The sequence below is a fragment of the Talpa occidentalis genome, unplaced genomic scaffold (genome assembly GCF_014898055.3).
Source record: "Talpa occidentalis isolate TD23 unplaced genomic scaffold, MPIMG_talOcc4v2.1 talOcc4.11, whole genome shotgun sequence".
Classification (NCBI taxonomy): domain Eukaryota; kingdom Metazoa; phylum Chordata; class Mammalia; order Eulipotyphla; family Talpidae; genus Talpa; species Talpa occidentalis.
In genome coordinates this window covers 22,495,317-22,517,474 of record NW_023601104.1, presented here as the reverse complement: position 1 = coordinate 22,517,474, position 22,158 = coordinate 22,495,317, and the positions used below count along the sequence as shown (strand labels likewise).

The following is a 22,158-nucleotide window of genomic DNA, read 5'->3' as shown; positions in this document are numbered from 1 at the left end:
TAAGTCAGAAAAAGAAGGACAAATACCAGATGGAGCGATGTATATGTGGAATATCAAGAAACAAAACAAAGGGTCAGACAAAACCAAATCAATAAAAAACCCTAGAGATCTAACTGTAGAATTGAGGTTACCAGAGAGAGAGGGAGAAAGAGAGGAGGACAAACTGGGGAGGGAGCACAATGGACTATGGTGGAGGACTTTCACGGCCTTGGTGGTAGGTGTGCTGTGGTAATACTGGGTTCTCTTGAAGCAGAACACTCAGCCACTATTCAGCATTATCAAAGTTCATAATAGTCCCCCTAAACTTAGAACCACCTATAGTTCTAATTTAAGTTTTATGAAAACAGCAATTTGGATTTTTCGCTTTTCATATTCTAAAAATTATTTTAAGAAACTGAAATTCATATCTTTAAAATATTTTTGAAAATTATTTTCTGACTAAACTGTGCCCACTACAGATGGTCCTATTTAAAATCACCTGCTGTTCTGAATTCTTTCTCAGATTTTTAACCACTCTTAAATTACTTCTGTTTTACCAAATGCAAATTTGCTTTATAAAGTAAGCTTCATGCATTCAAATATAGGAAATAACTCTTCTGAAGAAATGCATGATATTCAGAATTTGGAACAATTGGTTGGCTAGGGAAATACTAATGAACATCACAGACTGACTTGCTTTCATAGGAATGAATTTAAGACTATTACTTTTTCTTTGCAACTGGAAAAATAACCTCTAATTGTCCTATATTTATAGCAGCCATATGTCCCAGACTTTCCAGGATAGTTCCCAGTTTCATAGTCTCCCTCTCCTCAAACTAACCATATTGATTTGTAGTTTGGAAAATTTGTTCATTTTTCTAATATTAGCCATATAGTTCTTTGGGATTGTTTTATTTTAGTAGAAGTTACCTGAAAAAGAAATTCATTTCTGGTAACTTGTTTTAAAGCAAGAAGATGTAAGATTTCCAAAGTGCATTTTTATATGCCACAGTTACTGGAGAAAGGAGATCTTCATGATGTGGGATTTTTGTTCTATGTTTCTGTTCACAAAATGTAATCAAAGAACCAGAGAATGTATGGGATAAGATGTTTTCTTTCAGTTCTGCAGTGACAAGGCACTGTTTCTACAAAGGAGACTGAATCTCGAGAGATTTATTAATTAAGAACTTCTTAGAAATAAGGAGCCAAGAAGCACATGAAAAGATGCTCAACATCATTGTTCATCAGGAAAACACAAACAGAACCACACTGAGATATACTTCACTCCTTGGAAGACTATCAAAATTCCAGGAAACAAAGAAGTGGTGATGTGGATGTGACAAAATTGAAATTCTCCTACAGTGCTGGTGGGAGTATAAAGTGGTGCAGCCACTTTAAATAGCCTGACAATTCCACAAAGGGTTAAATAGAGCTACCATATGACCTTGCAATTCCACACCTAAGTATAAATTGAAGAGAAATGAGAAACATATAACAGCACGAAATCTTGTAACAGAATTTAGCAGCATTATTTACAATAGCCAAAAATGGAAATAGTGTAAATATCAGTCAACTAAATGAAATATGGTATAGTCTTAAATAAAATATGGTATATTCAGTGATGAAAAAAAGACTGAAGTACTAATACTTGCTGCAACATGAATGAACCTTAAAAAGATCTTGGTAAGTTAGAGCAGCTAGTTATAAAGGAACACATTATATGATTTCATTTATATGAAATGTTCAGAATTGGCAAATTCATAGAAGTAGAATAGTAGTTTCCTAGTCATGGTGAAAGGGAGAAAATGGGGAGTGACTGCTAATAGATTATTTCTTTTGGGGGTGATGAAAATTTCCTAAAATTGAACACTTTAAGTGGGTGAATTGTATAGTAGTAAATTATCTCAGTAAAGCTTTTACTTTAAAGGAGGTGGGAAGTCTTGCTTACTATTGAGACATTATATTTTATACTTTCTTTTTTAAAAAAAAAAAAGATTTATTTATGTATATAAGAGCTGGGGTACAGGCCAGAGATGCTGAGGGTGAGAGGATCCACCAGAGACCGAGTAGAGAACAAAACAGGCAGATTGACAGAAATACATTGGTGAGGGGAGCGGTGGGCGAGACAGGAGAGGTCTGTCTTGCAATGTGGGTTTCTCCCTGGCCAGGCCAGGGTCAAACTCCTGCTGCACAGGCTGCAGATTGCTTCATAGTGCAGTGCTTAACCCTTTGCACCACCAGGGAGGTCCCTGTTTTATATCTTCTTTAACAGTGATTCTCAATCAGGGATAATGTTGCTACTCAGGGGACATTAGCAATGTCAGAGAAATTTTTGGTCACTACAACTGGAGGAGGAATGCTACTGGCATCTAGTGGGCAAAGCCTAGGGATATTGCTAAACATCCTTCCATGCATGAGACAGTCCCCTCAACAACAACAAAATGTCTGGCTCAAATTGACAGTAGTTCTCAAGTTGAGAAATCCTGTTACATACTTGTGTTTCTCTCGTGATAATTGATTATGGCCATATTTTTTTAAGCACTGCAAGGTCATGAATCATCAAAAAGATATTCAGTGTATTCAATTAAAAAGAGCAAGGCTATTCAGTAAGACTGAACTGCTCCCCCCAAAATAAGTTTTATTTCTTTATCTGGTTAAACCTAAATTGAATAATTGATTAACTAAAATATTTATTCCTTAGTTCTCCTAGTTGAGATTTCACTGTATTTTGTTGCATTTTACTTAGAGCTTCTTAAAAATAAGATGTATGGAGTAGAAAATCATGTAACAAAAGCAGGAATTATGTACTACACCATAGCACAGTTTGGTCCATTTCACAATTTTTATGAACTCATGTTCAGGAATAGGAACTATGCAAATTTACTAGACTTTGACACAATAAAAAGGAATTCATTTTTGAACATACCTGTATGAAATGTCCACAGATAATCCAAAGGAAAGGGGGTACGTCTTTCATTATAGATGCCAACATTTCACATGTTAACAGTAGCTAACATTTATTGAATTTTCACTGTATGAAGAGTATATTGCAAAGCACTTCATGTATATTGTCTCATTTAATTCTCAGAAACCCTATGAAGAAGATATTCTTATTCCTCTTCTTCTGGAAGCATCCCTGTTGTAGTCTTGCTCCAGTATGCACTGGTTCCTCTATGGCTTTGGCACTGTAGCATTCTGAGAGTTCCCTTCCTCATTCTGGGAATCATCTTGGTTTCTCTCCTGTCTTCAACCCCCTGCATCTTCCCTTACAGTGTTACGCTCCTACTCTTTGAAGAAGTATGCCTTCGTTACCTTCCTAAGAATGCCACTATCTGAAAGTGTCATTCTATCTTCATGATTGAAAAGATAGTTTGACTGGGTATAGAATTCTATATAGGAAATATTTTTCTATCACAATTTTATTTACATGAGCCATTACTGTCATGTATTTCAGTTTTGTGTATGATCTCTTTTGTGCCTCTCAAGTCTTACAGATTTTTTCCTGGCTGCTGAGTATCATGGTGATGTGCCTTACTGTCAGTCTTTTTTTTTTTTTTTTCATGTATTTGCCTAATACTCAGTGGCATCCATTCACTCTCAAAATTCATTTTCTTGAGTTCAGTGAAAGTTTCTTAAAATGTTCTCTGATAATTCCTTCCATTTTTTTTTTGCTTTCTGGATTGTCTGTTATACTTTATCTTAGCCAAAAGGCTGAAAGGAATGGATTATCTATTATTTAGTTGTTCAGTTTTAAAATTTACTTTTTAGTTTCCTTATTTAGGGAAATCCTAGTCTTTTCCTTTTGCTTTCAGTTCTACTTTCTCAGGAATTTAACTCTATCTTACTTTTAATTTAAATTATATTTTAAATTTAAAATAGCTTTCTAATTGTTTCTTTTTATAGCCTCATTCTATATGCCAAATGTTTCATCTTCTGCTATCTCTGAGAATATTATAGTTTTTCTGAACTACTTCTCCTGAAATATGACTTGATTCTTATTCATCCAACTTCTTTTTTTTAAAGATTTATTTATTCATGCATACAATAACTGGGGTACAGGCAAGATGCGTGGGAGGGTGAGAGGATTCACCAGAGACAGCAGGGAACAGAACAGGCAGACTGAAATACACTGCTGAGGGGAGTAGCAGGCGAGACAGGAGAGGTCTGCTGCGCAATGTGGGATTCTCACCATCTGGCTGGGATGGAACCCATGCTGCAGAGGCTGCGGACAGCTTCACAGCACTGCTCTCAACCACCTGCACCACCAGGGGAGGCCTCATCCAACTTCTTTCAGTTTGTTTTTTGGATTAGGTTTCTGTTTTTCATGTTATATACTTTTATCAAATATTTAGTGGTTCTTAACACTCTATAATATTTGGCTCTAGTCTTTATTGCCTTCAGATATAATGCTCTGAGAAGAGCACAAACATTAATTTTATAATATTTTTCTCCCAAGCATACACATTTAGTAAATTTTTATTGTACATTGGGCAGTATGTTTAGTACATGATGGAGCAATGAATACTTCTACTGAAAATACTGAAAATATTCTATTGAAAAGTCTGTAGCAACAAATTTTGTTATCTTTTCCTGAAGAGTATTGATTTTTGTTGTAGCAAGTTAATTTATCTGAGTTCCAAATGCTCTCTCTTCAGGTAAACATCCACTGAAATCTGTGCGCTGTCTTTTCAGCCTCTCAGCTATTATCTTTCATATGTGTAGTTCAGAGATCAGCTAGGAATTTGGGTAGAGTTTATAGAGATTTGTAGTAACTCTTGTGACTTGTTCATTTCAAGGATTGTCCTCTTCATTTTTCAGTTATTCTTTTAACCTCTAACTAGGAGTTACACTCCTAAATAAATATGATTTCAGATTTATGCTTAAGTGTTAATCACTCCACCATATGAATTGTGCAGTAGTACCAGAGGCAAAGCCATATAAATATGAATCTTACTGAATATAGTTCCTTCTTTCAACAGTTGGGGTTCTGTCCAGTTTCTACTTGCTTTTGGTCACATAGTGTTTTCAAATAGTTGCTTTTTATATTTCTTTCAGAGTATGTTGCTGTTATCTGCAAATAATCTAATGTAATCAATTCTGCCATTATTAGAAATTGTACCATATTACCTTATTTATTGTCCATAGATTTTTAATATTAATATACTGATATTGCATAGGTTAGGAAAAAGAACTACATTTTTGCGAATGATGGTAATAGGTTATCAAAATCTCTTAAAATGACTGAGCATCTTATAAATCTTATTTTTTTTCTTTTTTCTCTTATAGACAAGAGATGATTTCCTAGGTCAAGTGGATGTTCCTCTTTATCCATTACCGGTTGGTATAGATGCCCATGATTTTACTTACTTTTTGTATTTATTCTTTTTAATTTAATAAATACTGTAATTATACAATATTGGTAGTATAAATGTTGATTTATAAAACATATACTGCTATTATTTTTGAGCACATTATTTTCTGAAAACTTATCTTAATTTTCCATTTTGTCTCCAAGATTACAAAAACTCTAGTAACAAATAGAACCATTATTTGTTGAAATCATGAAAGCATTGTTTGAGGGAGACTGGTTAGAAAGAGTCTACTGAAGATAGGAAAGAAGGAAACTATGTTAGTTTGCTACATAGACATGAAACTGAATCTGAACCAAGATTATGGCAGTAGAGAAAGACAGACTCAGGAAATATCTTATAATAAATCATCATTGAACCAGGTTTCTGACATGGAAGTTGAAAACAACAGTAGGGCAAAAGTAAAAATGCAACATTGAATTTGGGAGATAGAATTGGTGTCCCAAATAAAAAAGTTAAAAAAAAAATCTTTTTGTTTTGAAATATGATAAGTTTATTCCTGACCATATTGAATTTCAGTAGAAAACAGAAAAAATCAAAGCTTAGAGTGGGCAGCTGACAAAGATATGAAAATATATTATGTAGAGAAGAAGAGAAGAAATGAGAGCATTGAAGGGTAAACACTGAACCTTAGTTGGTGTAGACCTGTCAGAAGAGAAAGAACAGACAGAGAGGAAAAGAACCAAGTAAAATAATGTCATGAGAATTTACAAAAACATTTCAGGACTAAATGGGTAGTTAATACAAAATGCAGGTGAGAAAGTAAAGGATAATATAACAGAGGGCTGCTAAACTTGATAAGAAAGGGAAGTGATAGTTTTATCGCTATCTTTTAAGATTTTTATTGGCTTCCTCTAGTCTTTAGAGATCACAAGTTTATAATAATAGATTTAACTCAGTCTCATTTTCCAGGCTGTATACTTTTTGTTCTGCTAGAATTGTCTCAATGCTCTAACCATGCTACCTTGCTGACATTGTACATATTCCATATCCATTTGGGGTGTCAACATACTAACCACTCTACTGTTGCACTTCTACCCTCCTTTTGGCTCCACAACATACCTGCTCAGCGAGTTTCACACTAAGTTGTGATGCCAGCTGCAACTCCTCTGGTGCAGAGAGTGAAAGCACTGTCAAGTTACCAACTGTAACCATTTAATAAACTAAAGCTACTTTTTTTCTTTGCCTAAGGTCATACATAGTTCATGAATATTCTTGAAAAGTCTATATTTTTTGGTGTTATAGATATAACTTGAAAACCCACTCTTTTATTCTAGACAGAAAATCCAAGAATGGAGAGACCATATACTTTTAAGGATTTTGTTCTTCATCCAAGAAGGTCAGTAAACATAAAATGATAACATATTGAGTTTTTCAAAATTCTTTGTTATAGCTCTTTGGAAATTCTTTGTGTAGCCTCTTTGGAAATTCAAAGTTTCAGTCATTGTCCCCATATTTATCACACTAGAAGGCTGAAATTTGTCATTTTTTATATTTATGTTTATCTTGTATCTTAAAGGATATGTAAATTTTGTCACATAAGCCTTAAAAAATTCACAAAAATCACCATGTAAAATCAGTATCCAATTTGCTATGCACACAACCACTTTCAGAAAAATCTAACTAAATGTTTCATATTTTAAAATATGCAACTCAGATACTTAGAGACAATAACATGAACAAATACTGGAATTTAAAAACCAAAGTACATGTTCATAATTCCATTTCCTAATCTAAGTTACTTGATTTTTATCAAAATATTTAAGTTTAAGCTGTAGATTATATTCCTATGATCTCTGTACCACATAGTCAAGTAAAATCTAGTCAAGACATTTATGTGTGGATATACTGTCAAAAAGGTCAAAGTATAACAGAGGAAGGACAGCTGTGAAAACAACATTATTTGTCTTGTTTTTAAAAATAGAAAATGGATTTGAAAAATATACTATGGAAGTTTAATAAATTTGTTAATTTAACAAAAATTTAATTACTCTGAAATACAAACAAGAAAACAAAAGGACAGTGCTCTTTGTGTTAATGTTTACTCTGTGTAAGAGAAACCACATATTTAATTTCTGCAGACGTCTTGGAATATAAATCTCTTTTCCTCCTTTAATTCTAAAATGATTGTGACATGCATCCCAAGAATAAGTAACCAGTTTTTCTTTGCTTTGATTGCTCTAATAAACCTACTTATCAATTTGTCAAATTCTTTCTAATAACTTTATTTTTTAAAAATACAGCATTTTACACCTTCCATCTGCCCTGGATATTATTGCAAGTGCAGAAAGAACTTTATTCAAATGTATAGTGTACTATATTTCTAGTTTTTTTTGGAGTACCATTAAGTCCAAAATCATTGGCTTATTATCTAGTCAGAAAGACATAAAACTTATCACTGTAGAGAAACTACTTCATAAAAAATTATCTGAACAAGGTGTCTGTATCCCTTTTTTAAAGCAACAAGTCAGAGAATTCACCCACTCATATATGGAGATGCAGGCCACATTCAGACGCAGGCCACATTCAGACGAAGGCCTGGGATAGGGTGAAACAGAATAAAACGATTAGGACTTTTTTGTGTGTGTCTATAAAGCCAAAGGGTAATTGGTTACTTAACTAATACCTATAAAAATCACTGAGACATCTATATACAAAGTGAGAATAAGCAAGAATTTCAACACTATGTAGGTTGCTAGAATTGGTGGAGGCAAGAGACAAATTTAAATCTTAAGTTAGAAGCTTAAGAAAGATAGGTTTAAATTTTTTGTGTTATTAATACAACAAGGAGCAACCTTTAGTTTAGACAACTCATTGAAAAAGGTGATACACTGTGAAAATAGATCAAGTAAATTACCATATGACAGGTCCAAAAGCTGCCAAAGAAAGATGGTAGGGTTTCAGACATCCATCAATCCTTGCTCTCCACTTTTCTGTCATTCTGTATGACATGGTTAGATTAGTATCCTTAAAACACACCTGTGAGGAAACAGTTAATTCCAAAGGGCACCTGCACCCCTATGTTTATAGCAGCACTATTTACAATAGCTAAGCTATGGAAGCAACCCAAATGCCCAAAAATAGATGACTGGATCAAGAAGATGTGGTACATATACACAATGGAATATTACTCAGCAATCAAAAAAGATAAACACATGCAGTTTGCAGCAACATGGATGGAGCTAGAAGGGATCATACTCATCGAAATAAGTCAGAAAGAAAAAGAAAAATACCAGATGGTCTCACTCATAGCAGGAATTTAGAGAACCTGAATAAGAGACCAGGAAAAAGACTAATCAATACAAAGTAAAAATCAAAATCAACAAGCAACTATAAACCAGAGACACACTACAGGGGGAAGAAGGGAGGGAGGGGCGGGGAAAGGAAGAACTAGAGTCCTAGAGTCAAAATAAGGGGGGAGGTGCAATTGTATGGGGAGTATAACCAAAATGAAAATGCATACATTGTGCAAAGATGAAAAAAGATGTAAGAATTACATAAAATAAAATATTTAAAGAAAAAAAAAAACACACCTGTGAGAATCTTTCCCTATCCAAAAAAATTCTCTTGCTCACAGCATGTGCAAAATAAAATGTAAATTCTCTAATTTCACATCGACCTCATCATCTGGAACATCCCTACTTCCTTTACACAGCCTATACTCAACTTGTGCTATTTCCTTAATTAATTGCACCCCAGGTTTCCTTTGACTTAATCATTCTTGCCCTTCTCTTTAGTTATATACATTAAGTGACCTTAAGTAACCTTCATTGCCATAGATCAAAATCCTCCTCAGTCTTCTAGTCTCAACTCAAATGCCAACTTCTCATTCCAGATCTCTGATCTTTCACTTAAATTCTCCTGGTATCTTATTTATCTCATAACATTTATTACATATGCTTATTTTTTCTACCATTTATTCCTTTCCTAAATATCCTCAGCACTGGAACTTGCCCTTGAGTATCATCTACTAACTAGTCAGTGTTCAATAGACTCATTAAATGAATACTTTTCTTCCTAGTGTTAAAGTTTTGTGAATAATTATTTTCTTTTCTGCAGTCACAAATCAAGAGTTAAAGGTTATCTGAGATTAAAAATGACTTATCTACCTAAAACCAGCGGCTCAGAAGAAGATAACACAGAACAGGCTGAGGAATTAGAGGTGAGATTTTATAAATATTTGGTTAGACTAAAAAGGAAAGATCTAATTCCTTATTTTGCCGGTCTGAACGAAAAAAACAACTGTTCAATGAAGTTAATGTGCACAGTAAAAATTATTTACCTGGGCATTTGTTTATTCATCCAAGAGTTCATTAACCATTTCTTTCCTTCAGCAGTATTTCTGTAGAATGAATGGTCATCACTGATGGCATTCTTAAAGGTGAGGCTATTAATAGGGAATATAATGTTGACAAATGAACATGTTGGTTGTAATTAAGTCATTAACTCTTTCTAGTTTTTAAGTTTTCTAAAACCATGTTATGTTCCCCTCCATTAAAGTAAGACCACAATTTAATATTTGTCATTTGAATATACAGAAACTCTACTAATTAGTAACTCTTTCATGAAATGTCGTTTCTGTTAGTTTTCCTATTATTAAGGTTGGGATGGAAGGGGCCTCATAAGAAAGGAGAGGATGAGACGGGGAGAGAGAAGTTAAGTAATTTAATAAAAAGCCACACTTATTTGGGGCAAATAGAGTTTAACAATTTTCATGGATGACAGGAAAAGAGGAAGCCCAAATCAAGTATTTGGGCAAAGCCACATGCATCTGCATTGAGTAAAGGGGAGGCTGCAAGCATGTATTTGAAATAGAAGTGGACAGGAATTTGGAGACTGCAACTCTAGTTGCTAACTCTGCTACTAACCAGCTGAATGGTCATGTGTGTTGTTAAACCATAGGTTCTTCATTTGCATAGTGACCTGGTTGTACCAGATGGCCTATTGATTTTCTTCCAACAGAGAAAGTCATGATTCAAGTGGGGATAAAAAAACCTGCCCTTGAAGTTTCATTGAAGGACCATCAAGAGCATTCAACATGTGCTGAGACCACACAGTGTATTGTCACCACTTTGCTTTGGAGGGCTTGGGTGTGTGCTGTCCTCTGAAGCCACTCCTCTGGGACTGATAGTCTTGTAGGTCTCCAGAATTTTAAGTTTGGGGACCTCCCGTCAGCTGGACTCTACCTCACATACACACTTGCATTGAGAAAGAAGAATCAGGAAGAAGCAGTGCTTTAGCAACAAAACTTTTGGGGAATTTTTAAATGCTCTGATGAGACTTTACTTTGCAGGGGACTCTGTAATAATGGAAAGAATGTTTTTCTTTAAATCACAGTATATAGTTAAGAGTGTGACAGAGAACTTGGTATCTTAACTTTGTATTTGATCGTCTTGTTACTTTTTAATTTTTCTCTGATTTGACATATAGTAAAGCTTTAGGTATTTATTAAGTCACAGTCTTCCTATTTGGTGTTTTGGTGCACAGGGTATCTTGCATAATGAAATTGTGTTTAAAGTTAAGTATTTCTACTGTAAAGAAAGAAAATTCTTTATTTAGTATCTTAAAATTAACAGCACTTCATTATATAGAAACTTGTTATAAGGTTCTAAGGTTTGCCCACACGCGTCTATCACAGGTACCTTATTCACAATTCAGTTCCTGTGGGTAGAACTGCTTCACTTCATTTCGTGGTTTCATGTCTCTATGTTTGAATTCCCTCAGAATTGCACCTTATAATTTCAGTAGATGTAGGTATGTAGGAGTTTATTTATGAAAGGCCCAAGGAATTCAAACACATGAATCTTTGCCTGTTTATCTTCTGTGTAGCTAATGACTAGAGAAGTCTAGTTTGTGAGTAGTTTGACATCTAGTTTGTGACTAAATATATAAAATTCTACTATTTAAAGAAAACAATTGTAACTTTCAAAAAAAGGCTCACTGTTAGGCAGTTTGTAGTCCTTAGTATAATAAAGAGTGGGTGTACTAGATAAACATTTGATCTTTGTAACCTTTGCAACTCTGGACTTAGTAGTATGTATTTTAAAAAATTAACATATAATATTATATTTGTTGGTTGCAGGAATTAAGTAACATTCATTAGTACTTGGAATTATTTTGTGATAAATATTGGTACATGTTTTATAGAGAGGCATTCTACATAAAAATATACTTTCTAAATAATGTTCAAATATACCATTCTTTTCTCAAACTTAAAACTGCTTTTTAAAAGCCCTTAGTTTTTTTTCCCTCCTCAAGTTTATTTGGATTGTATAAATTTAATAAGCAGACCTTTGAGAGAGAAACCATTAAGATTGCTCTTAAAGATTTGAGAGAAATCTTTAAGATTTTTTTTTTTAAAGATTTTGTTAGTAGCATTTTCTTACCTCCGAATATTTCTGCAATCCTTGATAGCAGTAGTAAGGACCCTTTTATTAGTAAATTTCATTAACCTTCAGGGAAAAAAAATCAATAACCACATTAAGAAACAACAAAAAAAGTTAATCTTTTTTTCAAGAGAGTTAAATATAAAAACTTAACTCACTTGCTTTTGAGATTGAGGCCAGAGAAATAAAATCTGATTTAATATACATAAGACTAATTTTGAGGTATGCTAGATCCTGTATTCTGGAAGTGAATGGAGAGAGAAAAAAGGAAGTTGGGCAATAAAAATGAAATGTCAGTTCACGTAGAAGAGGTAAAAAAGAAAAACAAAAGCAAGAAAGAAAGGGAGTCAGTTTTGCTTCCTTTCCAGATCCTTTTCCCAAAAATAGTTTTGTCTTCTTTCCCTAACCCTCACCTTCTGTTCTGCCTTAGTCTATAACCCTTCCACCAGGACTAGCCAGAAAAAACCCACCTTACTGTAGACACCTCTGTTTCTTTCTGCTACCAGAAAACATTCCTGTCCTTCCTGCTCTTCTCCCTGACCCCTCATTTTCAGATCCATAGGCCAAATCTCTTCCCTCTTCTAAGCTATCCATGGCTGCCACACCATAGTGCTTCAGCTCTGAATACTAGTACCTAGAAAAAGCTGAATAAATACAGTTTAGTTTTTACTTTTTAACATTTAAATATTGCTTAATCTGTGATATATTCTGTATAAGGTATGAAGTCGTGATCCAAATCAAATTTCTTTCCTGCTTTCTAAGTAATTTGCCTGTTTCCCCACAAATTGGAAATATCTTTTTCATAAACTAAATTCCTGTAAACTTAATGTTCCTGGCCTTCTATTAAACTGCCTGTCTATGCATGCACTGGTGCTACAAAGCTTAATTATTTTGGTTTGTAATATATTTTATCTGGTAGAGTTAAACTTCATTTGTTGTTGTTTTATAGAATTTTGCTGATTATCCTTGCTTGTATGTGTTTCTGTTTTAACTTGAGAATTGTCTTATTTTTTAAAATCCATAATGTAGTTTTATCAAAATCTCACCAACTTTATAATTTAATCTGGGCAATGGACAGCTTTGTGAGATTGACTGTTCCTAGCCAAGAGGTATTTTCATTCATTCAGGTCTTCTTTGGTGTCCCTTTAAGAGAATTATAAAGTTTTCATTAGTTTACCTTGCTTTCCTAACTATACCTATTTTCTGTTATGAGGTTTCTTGTACCATTAACTGTTGCTACTCTTTTCAATTAATTCCTTGCTCTAACCACCCCAGCTAAGTCTGTGTATATTTATCCCTCACTAGTCTCAGAGGAACCAAATTTTCAGTGCCTTCTTGGCACTATAAACAAAACAAAACCTCTTTCTTTGGTTATTTTATCACTTGACCAAAATGCCCTTAATTGGTCCAGAAGAGAAGGAAAAGTCAAGCCAGAGAATCATCATGACTTGCAGTCACTAGAGAGATTACCATAGCAATTATTTCTAAATTATTTGCCATCTCTTATCAAGATCCTCGTGAATATTTGATCTTCATCTAATGATTTTTTTTCAGGTCTCAAATAGTTACTGATTTCCATGTACAAGCTACTTTCTCTTTGGGAGAGAAAACTGCTGATAAGACCCCCACCCTTCCTACATTAATTTATAATTTAGAAAATAACCTATTTTTATACTAGTTTAAACTTGCTTCTTAGTTTTTCAGTGCTTTCCATCATTGCTTAAATTTTTTTTCTGCCCTCTTTGTTTCTTTTCAATATGTTTAGACCTTTTTTGAAAATTTTGAAAAGTTTCAAACAAAATTTAAATGTTATCATTTTGCAAAAAGAAGTTTTCATTATCATAAAATATTTATATTATGGTCTTAAAAGTTGATGTGCTAATTCTGCCTTTGTGTAATTTCTGCACCTAGATACACTAAATCTCTTTCAAAATTTCCTATAGCATTATTTATAAGGTTAATAAATCAAGCTTAAACTTAAGTGTTACTGTTCTGCTTTTCAGCCTGGCTGGGTTGTTTTGGACCAACCAGATGCTGCTTGCCATTTGCAACAGCAACAAGAACCTTCTCCTCTACCTCCAGGATGGGAAGAGAGGCAGGATATTCTTGGAAGGACCTACTATGTAAACCATGAATCTAGAAGAACGCAGTGGAAAAGACCAACTCCCCAGTATGTGCTAATGGCTTCACACTTGTTACCTGAATATATTTTGATCATTAATTTTTACTTTGAAATCATATTTCAAATAGATCTATTATGGATTCATAATAATAGAGGGAGCCATAAACTAATGAATACCAGCATTTTTATACCTGACTTAAAAAATGCTAATTTAGCTGTCTTTTAAAAAAAGATTTGATAAATATTCAAAATTATTTCACTCACAAATACCACCCTTCTAATTGGTTTTTTATTTCAATAAATTATCAATTATTTATGCTTTTAATTGTCATGCAGCACAGAGGTACATTAGTCTCTTTAGATTGCTTTAGAAAGCTTAGAGATTATTTATAGTTCATTATTAATATTTTTAAAATGTTAATGTTGAAAGTATACTATTTTTAAAATATAAATGACTCAATACAAAGGTCTGTGTTAAATAATCGTTTGCCAGTCTGGTCAATGTATACAGGTAACCTCCAGTATGTACCAGTCAAAGACAGAATGACTTTAGAACTCTAATTACAGCTTCTCAATGACATTTTTCTTTTATTATCATCAGACTGTACATACAGTAACAAATTCTCCCATTATTTATATTTATTACCAAATCTCCTTCCACTTCTCCTACCATGTAGCCTATAAGTCATTCTCAAGTTTTCTGCCATTTGATACAGTCATCAAATTTTTCTTATTTTCTCATTACCTTGTATGTTTGGCTTTTGTATTTTGTGTCCAATATAGCCCAAGTACTTCCATAGATATTTTCAGTTCTGATTCTTTCAGAGAAAATCAGTGGTCCAGGTTCTACAAGGCACAGAAGCATTCATCACTATAGAATAACATGCAGACACTAAAATTCTAGAGTTGCCCTATTCGTGCATTAGTGTTACTAGTAGTATTACTAGTAGTATTCCATCCCTTAGTATTACTATTGTTAACCTGTATGGCAAGCTTGATTTAAGCAAATCACATTTTCTTTCACCATGGTGGTGGTTATTGTCAGCTTGCCATAATCAAATGTTTGGAACAGGAGGAAAATCTGAAGCAATCCCTTGTTATTAAATATTTTTATGAAATTTTTGATCTGTAGGTTTGAGTATATTAAATACAAATAGCTAGAGTAACAGACTTGACTTGTGCAGTATGTTCAATCTGACGTATTGTACCTTTTCTAAACTCAGGTATCCCCTTTGTATTATTATCCTTTCTTAGACCAGGCCCATTACTGTAAATGTTTAAAAGCAGATACCATTTAATCATTAGTCATTAAAATATTTTTGTCCTTTAATCAATAATCATTAAAATATTCTGTCTTGTATATTCATGTATGGGGAACTCTACTCCTGGGTAAAGACCAATTCTAGAAATGTTACTGATTCATGAAAATGTATAAGTAAAATTTTCATGATCTTTCTAGTGCTACTCTATATTTTACTATTGTAGAAAAAAAGGCAAAATAATAATGGAATTATTTATGAAACTCTCAGATGTTCACTCATTCAGCAAACATTTTTTGAGAGCCCAAACATGTCAGACATTATCTTTGGAATAATGATGAACTAAAACATCACATTTTCACAAAGCTTTCAACTGCATAAGGTATTCTGAAAGTACCAGTCAGTGTGACTGCAGCTTAATCTATGCATCCGAAGTAACCCTTGGCTCAAGACAGTAAAATCTGATCTAAAGTAGGTATTTTTTCAAATGATCACAGAACCATTGACTATTATTTTAACTGCCTTCAGACATGGGTGATGACTCTTAACACTCCTAATACAGGGACAACCTAACAGATGCCGAGAATGGTAACATTCAGTTGCAAGCACAACGTGCATTTACCACCAGGCGACAGATATCTGAGGAAACTGAAAGTACTGACAACCGAGAATCTTCTGAGGTAGAAATGCTTTTATTGTTCTTGTTGAAAGATACATGTTATAGCAAGAGATTAAAGTATGTGTGACTTAAACTTTTCTGTTCATTTCAGAACTGGGAGATTATAAGAGAAGACGAAGCTACCATGTTTAGTAATCAGGCCTTCCTATCACCTCCACCATCAAATAACTTGGATGTTCAGACTTACCTTACAGACGAATTAAATGCCAGACTCACTATTTGTGGAAATTCAACCACTGGCCAACCAGTATCCAGCTCAGTAAGATGCTCTTAGATTTTGCTGTAGCTTCAGAATTTTATATTACACATATTGTTCCATTCAATTACTAATTTTTACATAAAATTGTGTCCAAAGTGGCATGTAATAATGTGTTGGGGACTTTAAGACTTTACATTTATAGCATGATGATTTTTCAGCGATTAATATGGAACAAAATTGTGGATAATCCAAGTGGACACTGGAGTCTAAATGTCCATTGTGTAAGTCAATGTCCTCTAGCAAAAGACCACCAGAAACTCATCTGTAATTGAAAAAGTTGGAGTTATTATTTCAGCAAGGGGCACACACACGATGAGAGACTCAGAGTATGTTAGAAAAGACATAAAGGATTTGGGCTCCTTAAAGGAGGTTTGAGGAGTACTGAAGGAAGTGGATCTTTGCTCTGCATTAAATGCTGTGCAAAGGGCCATGCTGTGATTGGGTATCTCATCTCTCATCTGTGGAGAGACAAAAACTATAATTAAACAAAAAGCAGCAGTCACTTATATTTGCCAGCATAGGGAGATTATTTGGTATTTTTTGACTTGGACAATATTTACGTTTTGTCTGTGTTCAGCCATGATTACTGGTCTTGATTTTTTCTTGATTCTACCTAAGAGTACCAGGCCGGGTAACCAGGGGTTGCTTTTCTCCTGCTCATTTATACCATCTGAAATGAAAACTGATATATCTGAAATGAAAACTGATATGTTCTTACCAAGCAAAAAGGTAGATGACATTCTCATACCAGCAACCTTTATGACAATTGCTATCTTTGGAGTGCAGAAGGAAGTATTCCAGTCTACCTTACCATGTGGAGGTGGAACTGGCTTTTAACCTGTGTCATCAATGGAAAGCTTTCTGTGGACGACAGAGTTTATTCTAAGGAGGGTAGGCCATTTCCAGTTGGAGTTACCCTGTTTTTCATTGTAGTAAATATTGACCGAGGATTGACTATGTGCAAGGCACTATATGATAGTTAAAGTGTCACTGGGATACAGCCATTGGTTTAAAGATTGCTGATGACTGAATACCCACTATGTTGACAGAGTTGAGTAATTATAACCGAGACTATGTGGCCCACAAAAAATACTTACTATCAGCATCTTACCAGAAAAAGTTTACTCACTTCTGTCCTAGTACCTTCTGCAAGAAGCTTAGATGTAGATAGTTCTATGTAAATAACTATGTGACTCTCCAAGAACAGATGTACCTGCCTGCCCCTTCCCCTTCTTTCTCCATCTGTCTATTCTGTCTTCCATTTATTTTATATATTTTTTTTATCAAAGGAGTAGGAAAAGTTGTTAAATACTTAAAGGATACACTATATTGATTTTCTGATGATAAATAATACAAGATTCTATTCCCTTTCATCCTGTTACTATTTTTTTTTAATTATAAGAGCAGTGTATGGCACCTATGCGTTGAAATGCATCCAAACTCTGCAGTCACTGAACAGAATAAAGTGACTTTGGATGTACATGTTATGTGGAACAATCCCTAAGAGTACTGGTCCATGAGAACAGGACAGTGTGGTTGATATGCCACACTCTTTATGTAAATTATTTAAATGCTGGAGAACAAATATGTGTGTGATATTTCTTGAAGTTGAAACAGGAAATGATAACATTGCTGGGCTCTGGAAAAATGAACATGTATTTGTATGTCATTTTTTAACCCAAGGTCACCTTATACACCTGTTTATACTTTTCACTACAACATAGACATGGAATGTACTTCTTTTAAAACCAACAACAGGGCCTCCCCGGTGGCGCAGCGGTTGAGAGCTGGGTTGCGAAGCTGCCCGCAGCCTCTGCGGCGCCGGTTCGATCCCCGGCTGCTCCCCGGCCACCGGAGGAGGGTCCCACATGGCGCGCAGACCTCTCCTGCCGCCCGCTGCTCCCCTCAGCAGTGTACTTCGGTCCTTCTGCCTGCTCTGCTCCCCGCTCTGGCTCTGGTGAATTCTCTCACCCTCCCGCGCTTCTGACTGTACCCAGTGCATGTATAAACAAAACAAACAAACAAACAAATAAATAAATAAATAAACAAACATGCCTCTATTAAAAAAAATAAAAAAAATAAAAAAAAAAAATAAAACCAACAACAGAAACAAAAAAGAAAAAAAATCAACCCATTGTGCAAGTTAATGGTGAAGTTATTTCACCAGTCTTATTGTTTAGTTCTTTGTTACTATAAATAGTACTATAGTGGATATTCTAACTTAATCTATATGTATAGTATAGATTTTGATGACATCAAATAACAAATTATTTCAGATAGTAACAACAGCATGCACATAAAAACACAAGAAAAGAAGGAATGTGTGATCTCCAGGAAAGAAGTTATGTGGACTATCCAGAGGGTAGATTGAGAGGCAGGAAGTGACTGGAACCTCAGGAAGAGCCTGGAAATGAAGCTCACTGAGCAGTGTTCTCTGTTACAGAGTTGTGTGCTATACAGAAGAAAATGACTTTCCTAGCATGGCCCTGACTCAAGGATGGTGGTTTTTAGAGTGGCCAAGTGCCTTCACATGCGGTTTCAACAGCCACTTCCCAGCCAGGGTTCTTTCTTCTCCCCCGTCATATTTGCCCCTACTACTTTACCTGCCATTCAAAGACAAATACAAACCTTAAGTTATTAAGGGCACCTTATCTTTCTTTCTCTAAAAGAATCATTCCAGCAGAAGAGGCAGCTTAGTGACCTATACGTTTGAGGAACAGCCTGCCCTTCCTGTGGTAAGTTTTAATCTCTCCCCTCAATCACCACAACTTTCTTGGGAACACTGAGTATTGTAATTTGCTTACCAGGGAACTGATTCTAGTACAGAATATAGGTTGTACTGGATGAGGTTTAAGGGTGATGAGAAGAAATATGTTAAATAGATCCTTTTTAATTGTTTTTTCATTTTTTTAAAAAATTTAGTCCATGTTCAGTATCTTTACCACAGTTCACTATATTATGTTGCCTGCTCTTCAGGCCTAATACCAGCATCACTCTCCCCTCTGGAATCTGCTAAAATCTCTCAAGTCTGGCCACCAGAAACCTCTATACAATCACTATGATGGAGTATGGGAAGGGTCCACTTTTTTCTAGTAAGCAATCAAGGACAGAATTCATTAATCTGGAACTTTTAAAAGATTAAACATTATTCATATTTTAAAAACAACCACTTAGACAAAGTTAGATTGTTAGCCTAAATTAAAAATGAACACCCAAGAATGTGATATACTATAGATATATATTTTTTCCTTATATCATTGTAGTCCCTTTTAAGATAAAAGAGGGAGATCTGGCTTTCCCATCATAAGAAAGTGTCCTGAGAACTGGTGACTGTGGACAGCAGATAGTTGGGCTTGTCAGTTGAAGTGCTGTGCTGCCAGAGGTGAGCTGCTGCAGACAACCTTACTCTCACACTTCCTGGTGTGGTGCCTGGCAGTCTCAGCTCCATATCGTCCTTGTGGAGTCTAGCTACCCTTCACTATAGATGAAGTGTCACCTCAGGGTTCTGTCACTCAGTCATGTGTGCATGGCTGTCAGCTAGTTCAGTTGGAGTTTATTAGCCCCCTTTGCCTTCCCTTCAGTTGCGTCTACCAGGCAGCCCAGCATTTGCAGCCTTGAGAACTTAGGCCTTAGAAACTTCCTGTCTTTCCTGTCCTCATCTCCTGTCTTCCTCCTGTTTCAATTCCTATTACTCCAAGTTTCCCTTCCCTGGCTCCCCACTTGTTTTTTTTTTTTCCAAATGAAATGGAAACTCCCAGACTCCCTGCCCCTTTAACCTCCCCTTCTCCTTACCCACCCATCGTAATCCCATGCTGCTTTTGTCCTTCTCTCTGCTCTTCTAGCAGGCTGCTCCCATGTCCTAATTCTCCCCCCTCTCCTGGGTCTGTGAACCTTCCATGTCCCACTTGGATTGGCCCTTTCATTTTGTTTCACCAACTATTTGCAACTGTGAATGGTAGTCTATATTAATTTTGAAAAATGTAGATTATGGGATTTTTGTCCTTATGGAAGTTCCAGCATAAGAATGCAGGGGTTCACAATTCCTTAATCCAAAGCAGCTCACTGATCTAAAAAGGAAGAACACGGATCCTGTGCTGAGGAAGGAGGGGACACCCACTTATGCAGTTGGCCCAGTCACTGTTGACATCATCAGGATGGTAGATGCCACTGGAAGATGTACCCCTACCAGCCTTCCTTACACTTACTGTCACTTGTCTTCCCTTCTTCTTGGACTGGAGCCTGCTTACCAAGATGGTGTATTTCTTCCTCTCATCTTGTTACATCCTCCATACAATGAGAATGTTGAATTTCTGATTGACTGACATTCACTTAAGAAACAAGTTTAAGTGCACAAGAAAAGCAGCAGAATCTAGGAATTTTTCATATTTTATGTACTTGAAAAGCTGTTTCTATCCTTTTTCTTCTCAATATTTTGATTAGGGATTTTTTTTTTTTTAAACAGCTTTCTTGAGGTTTAACCGACACACCATGAAATCCATCGACTTTTAAGTAAACATAAATGTGAATTTAATAAATTTATACAGTCATACAAACTTCACAACAATCAAATTTAAGCACCCTTCCAGCACCCCCCCAAAATTTCCTTAATCCCAGCACCTCCTGTTAGCCCAGATAGCCTTGTTCAGCTGTTTTCTGTTGCTGCACTTTTAAGAAATTTCATATGTATGGAATCATACAATATATAGCCTTTGTGTTCCATCTCTTTCCCTCAATATGATGATTTTGAGATGTAGCCTCATTTTTGCATGTCTCAGATCATGATAGCCCTTTCTGTAGACTTATACTATGTTGTGTTTATCCATTTATCCATCAGCTGGTAGAAATTTGTCAAACTGGGCAATTTTGAACTCCTTTATTTTATACACTAACAACTTGCCATTACTGTCAGCAATGCACATTTACCGCCTGTGTTTCTAGGGAACAGTCTAGCCAGGGAACAGACTAATGGTGGTGCTCTTTATGTGGAAGGCACATTAGGGAACCCAGCCTAACCTTGAAGTGTCTGGTTCAAAAAACAAAAGGAAAGCCAGCTCTGGACTATTTTAAGTAAACCTGGAAATAATTAGGCCTCTTGGTTTATTAGTAATAAGCTAGAATAAACAGTACCTCTCAGCTCTCACAGAAAGAATACAGGGGCAATTTTTGATTCAGCACATATGGGTGATAATTTCTATAATTAGATTACCTGGGTTCATATCTTAGCTCCATACTAGCTTCATATCTGATAGGAAATTAACTGCAACTTTTTAAACTTCAGTTTGCTTGAAAGTAAAATGGACAAATAAAGCAATTATCTCATTAAGATTTGTGTTGGGGGTTAAAGGACATGATCCATGTTAAAGCACAGAGTATATAGTTGTTACTACTGTCATGTTTTATTAGCATTATTACTCTTCATCAGTATTGTCTGTTCTACTGTTTTTTTTTTAAAGTGAAAAGCTGTATTCTTTAAATGATTTCAAATATGATTCATTTTAAAGAGAGCTAGTAGTGAAGAAGGGATGGCATAGTCCTTTTAAAAAGAGTCTATCTTACTAACATTTAATTCTCTTACTCTTTACTTTAGCTTTTGCCTACTTCATCTGGATTACCACCAGGTTGGGAAGAAAAACAAGATGAAAGAGGAAGATCATATTATGTAGATCACAATTCCAGAACCACTACCTGGACAAAGCCCATTGTACAGGTACCCACAATCTACCCATTAAATTATTTTCTCTTGGTATTTAAACCATCACATCCCTTTGGAAGCAATTATATCACCTTGTAGTATACACCGAATGCTTCTCTCACCTAATCATTTTCTGACATTGGTGCTAAATATCTACTATTAGATCGTTACCATTAATACACATGAATTTCTACTTTTCATTAAATAAAATAAATTCAGATGGGAATCAGAGAGCAAAATTATCTGGTCCACTAAGTGATTTTGTAATTTAAATGGTTAAGATTATTATTTTGGGTGCCTCCCTGGTGGCCTAGGGGTTAAGTCTCAGGGTTTCTACTGCCCCAACCTGAGTTCAATCCCCAGCCAGGGACCTAACCCACATGGTGCAGCAGACCTCTCCTGTCTCACCTGCT

The 22,158-nt window shown here is 35.1% G+C and overlaps 1 protein-coding gene across 4 annotated transcripts in view; it reads left to right on the top strand.

The window, feature by feature from the left end:
* The window catches only part of NEDD4 (NEDD4 E3 ubiquitin protein ligase), a 105,434-nt gene that overhangs the window by 58,945 nt on the left and 24,331 nt on the right, over positions 1–22,158 (top strand). For all 4 annotated transcript variants that reach the window (XM_037502538.2, XM_037502542.2, XM_037502541.2 and 1 more), the window contains 8 exons: positions 5,266–5,316; positions 6,626–6,687; positions 9,408–9,510; positions 13,738–13,904; positions 15,678–15,795; positions 15,886–16,053; positions 18,723–18,788; positions 21,641–21,760. In XM_037502538.2, the coding sequence (XP_037358435.1) occupies positions 5,266–5,316; positions 6,626–6,687; positions 9,408–9,510; positions 13,738–13,904; positions 15,678–15,795; positions 15,886–16,053; positions 18,723–18,788; positions 21,641–21,760 (855 nt within the window). The remainder of the gene's footprint in view (positions 1–5,265; positions 5,317–6,625; positions 6,688–9,407; positions 9,511–13,737; positions 13,905–15,677; positions 15,796–15,885; positions 16,054–18,722; positions 18,789–21,640; positions 21,761–22,158) is intronic.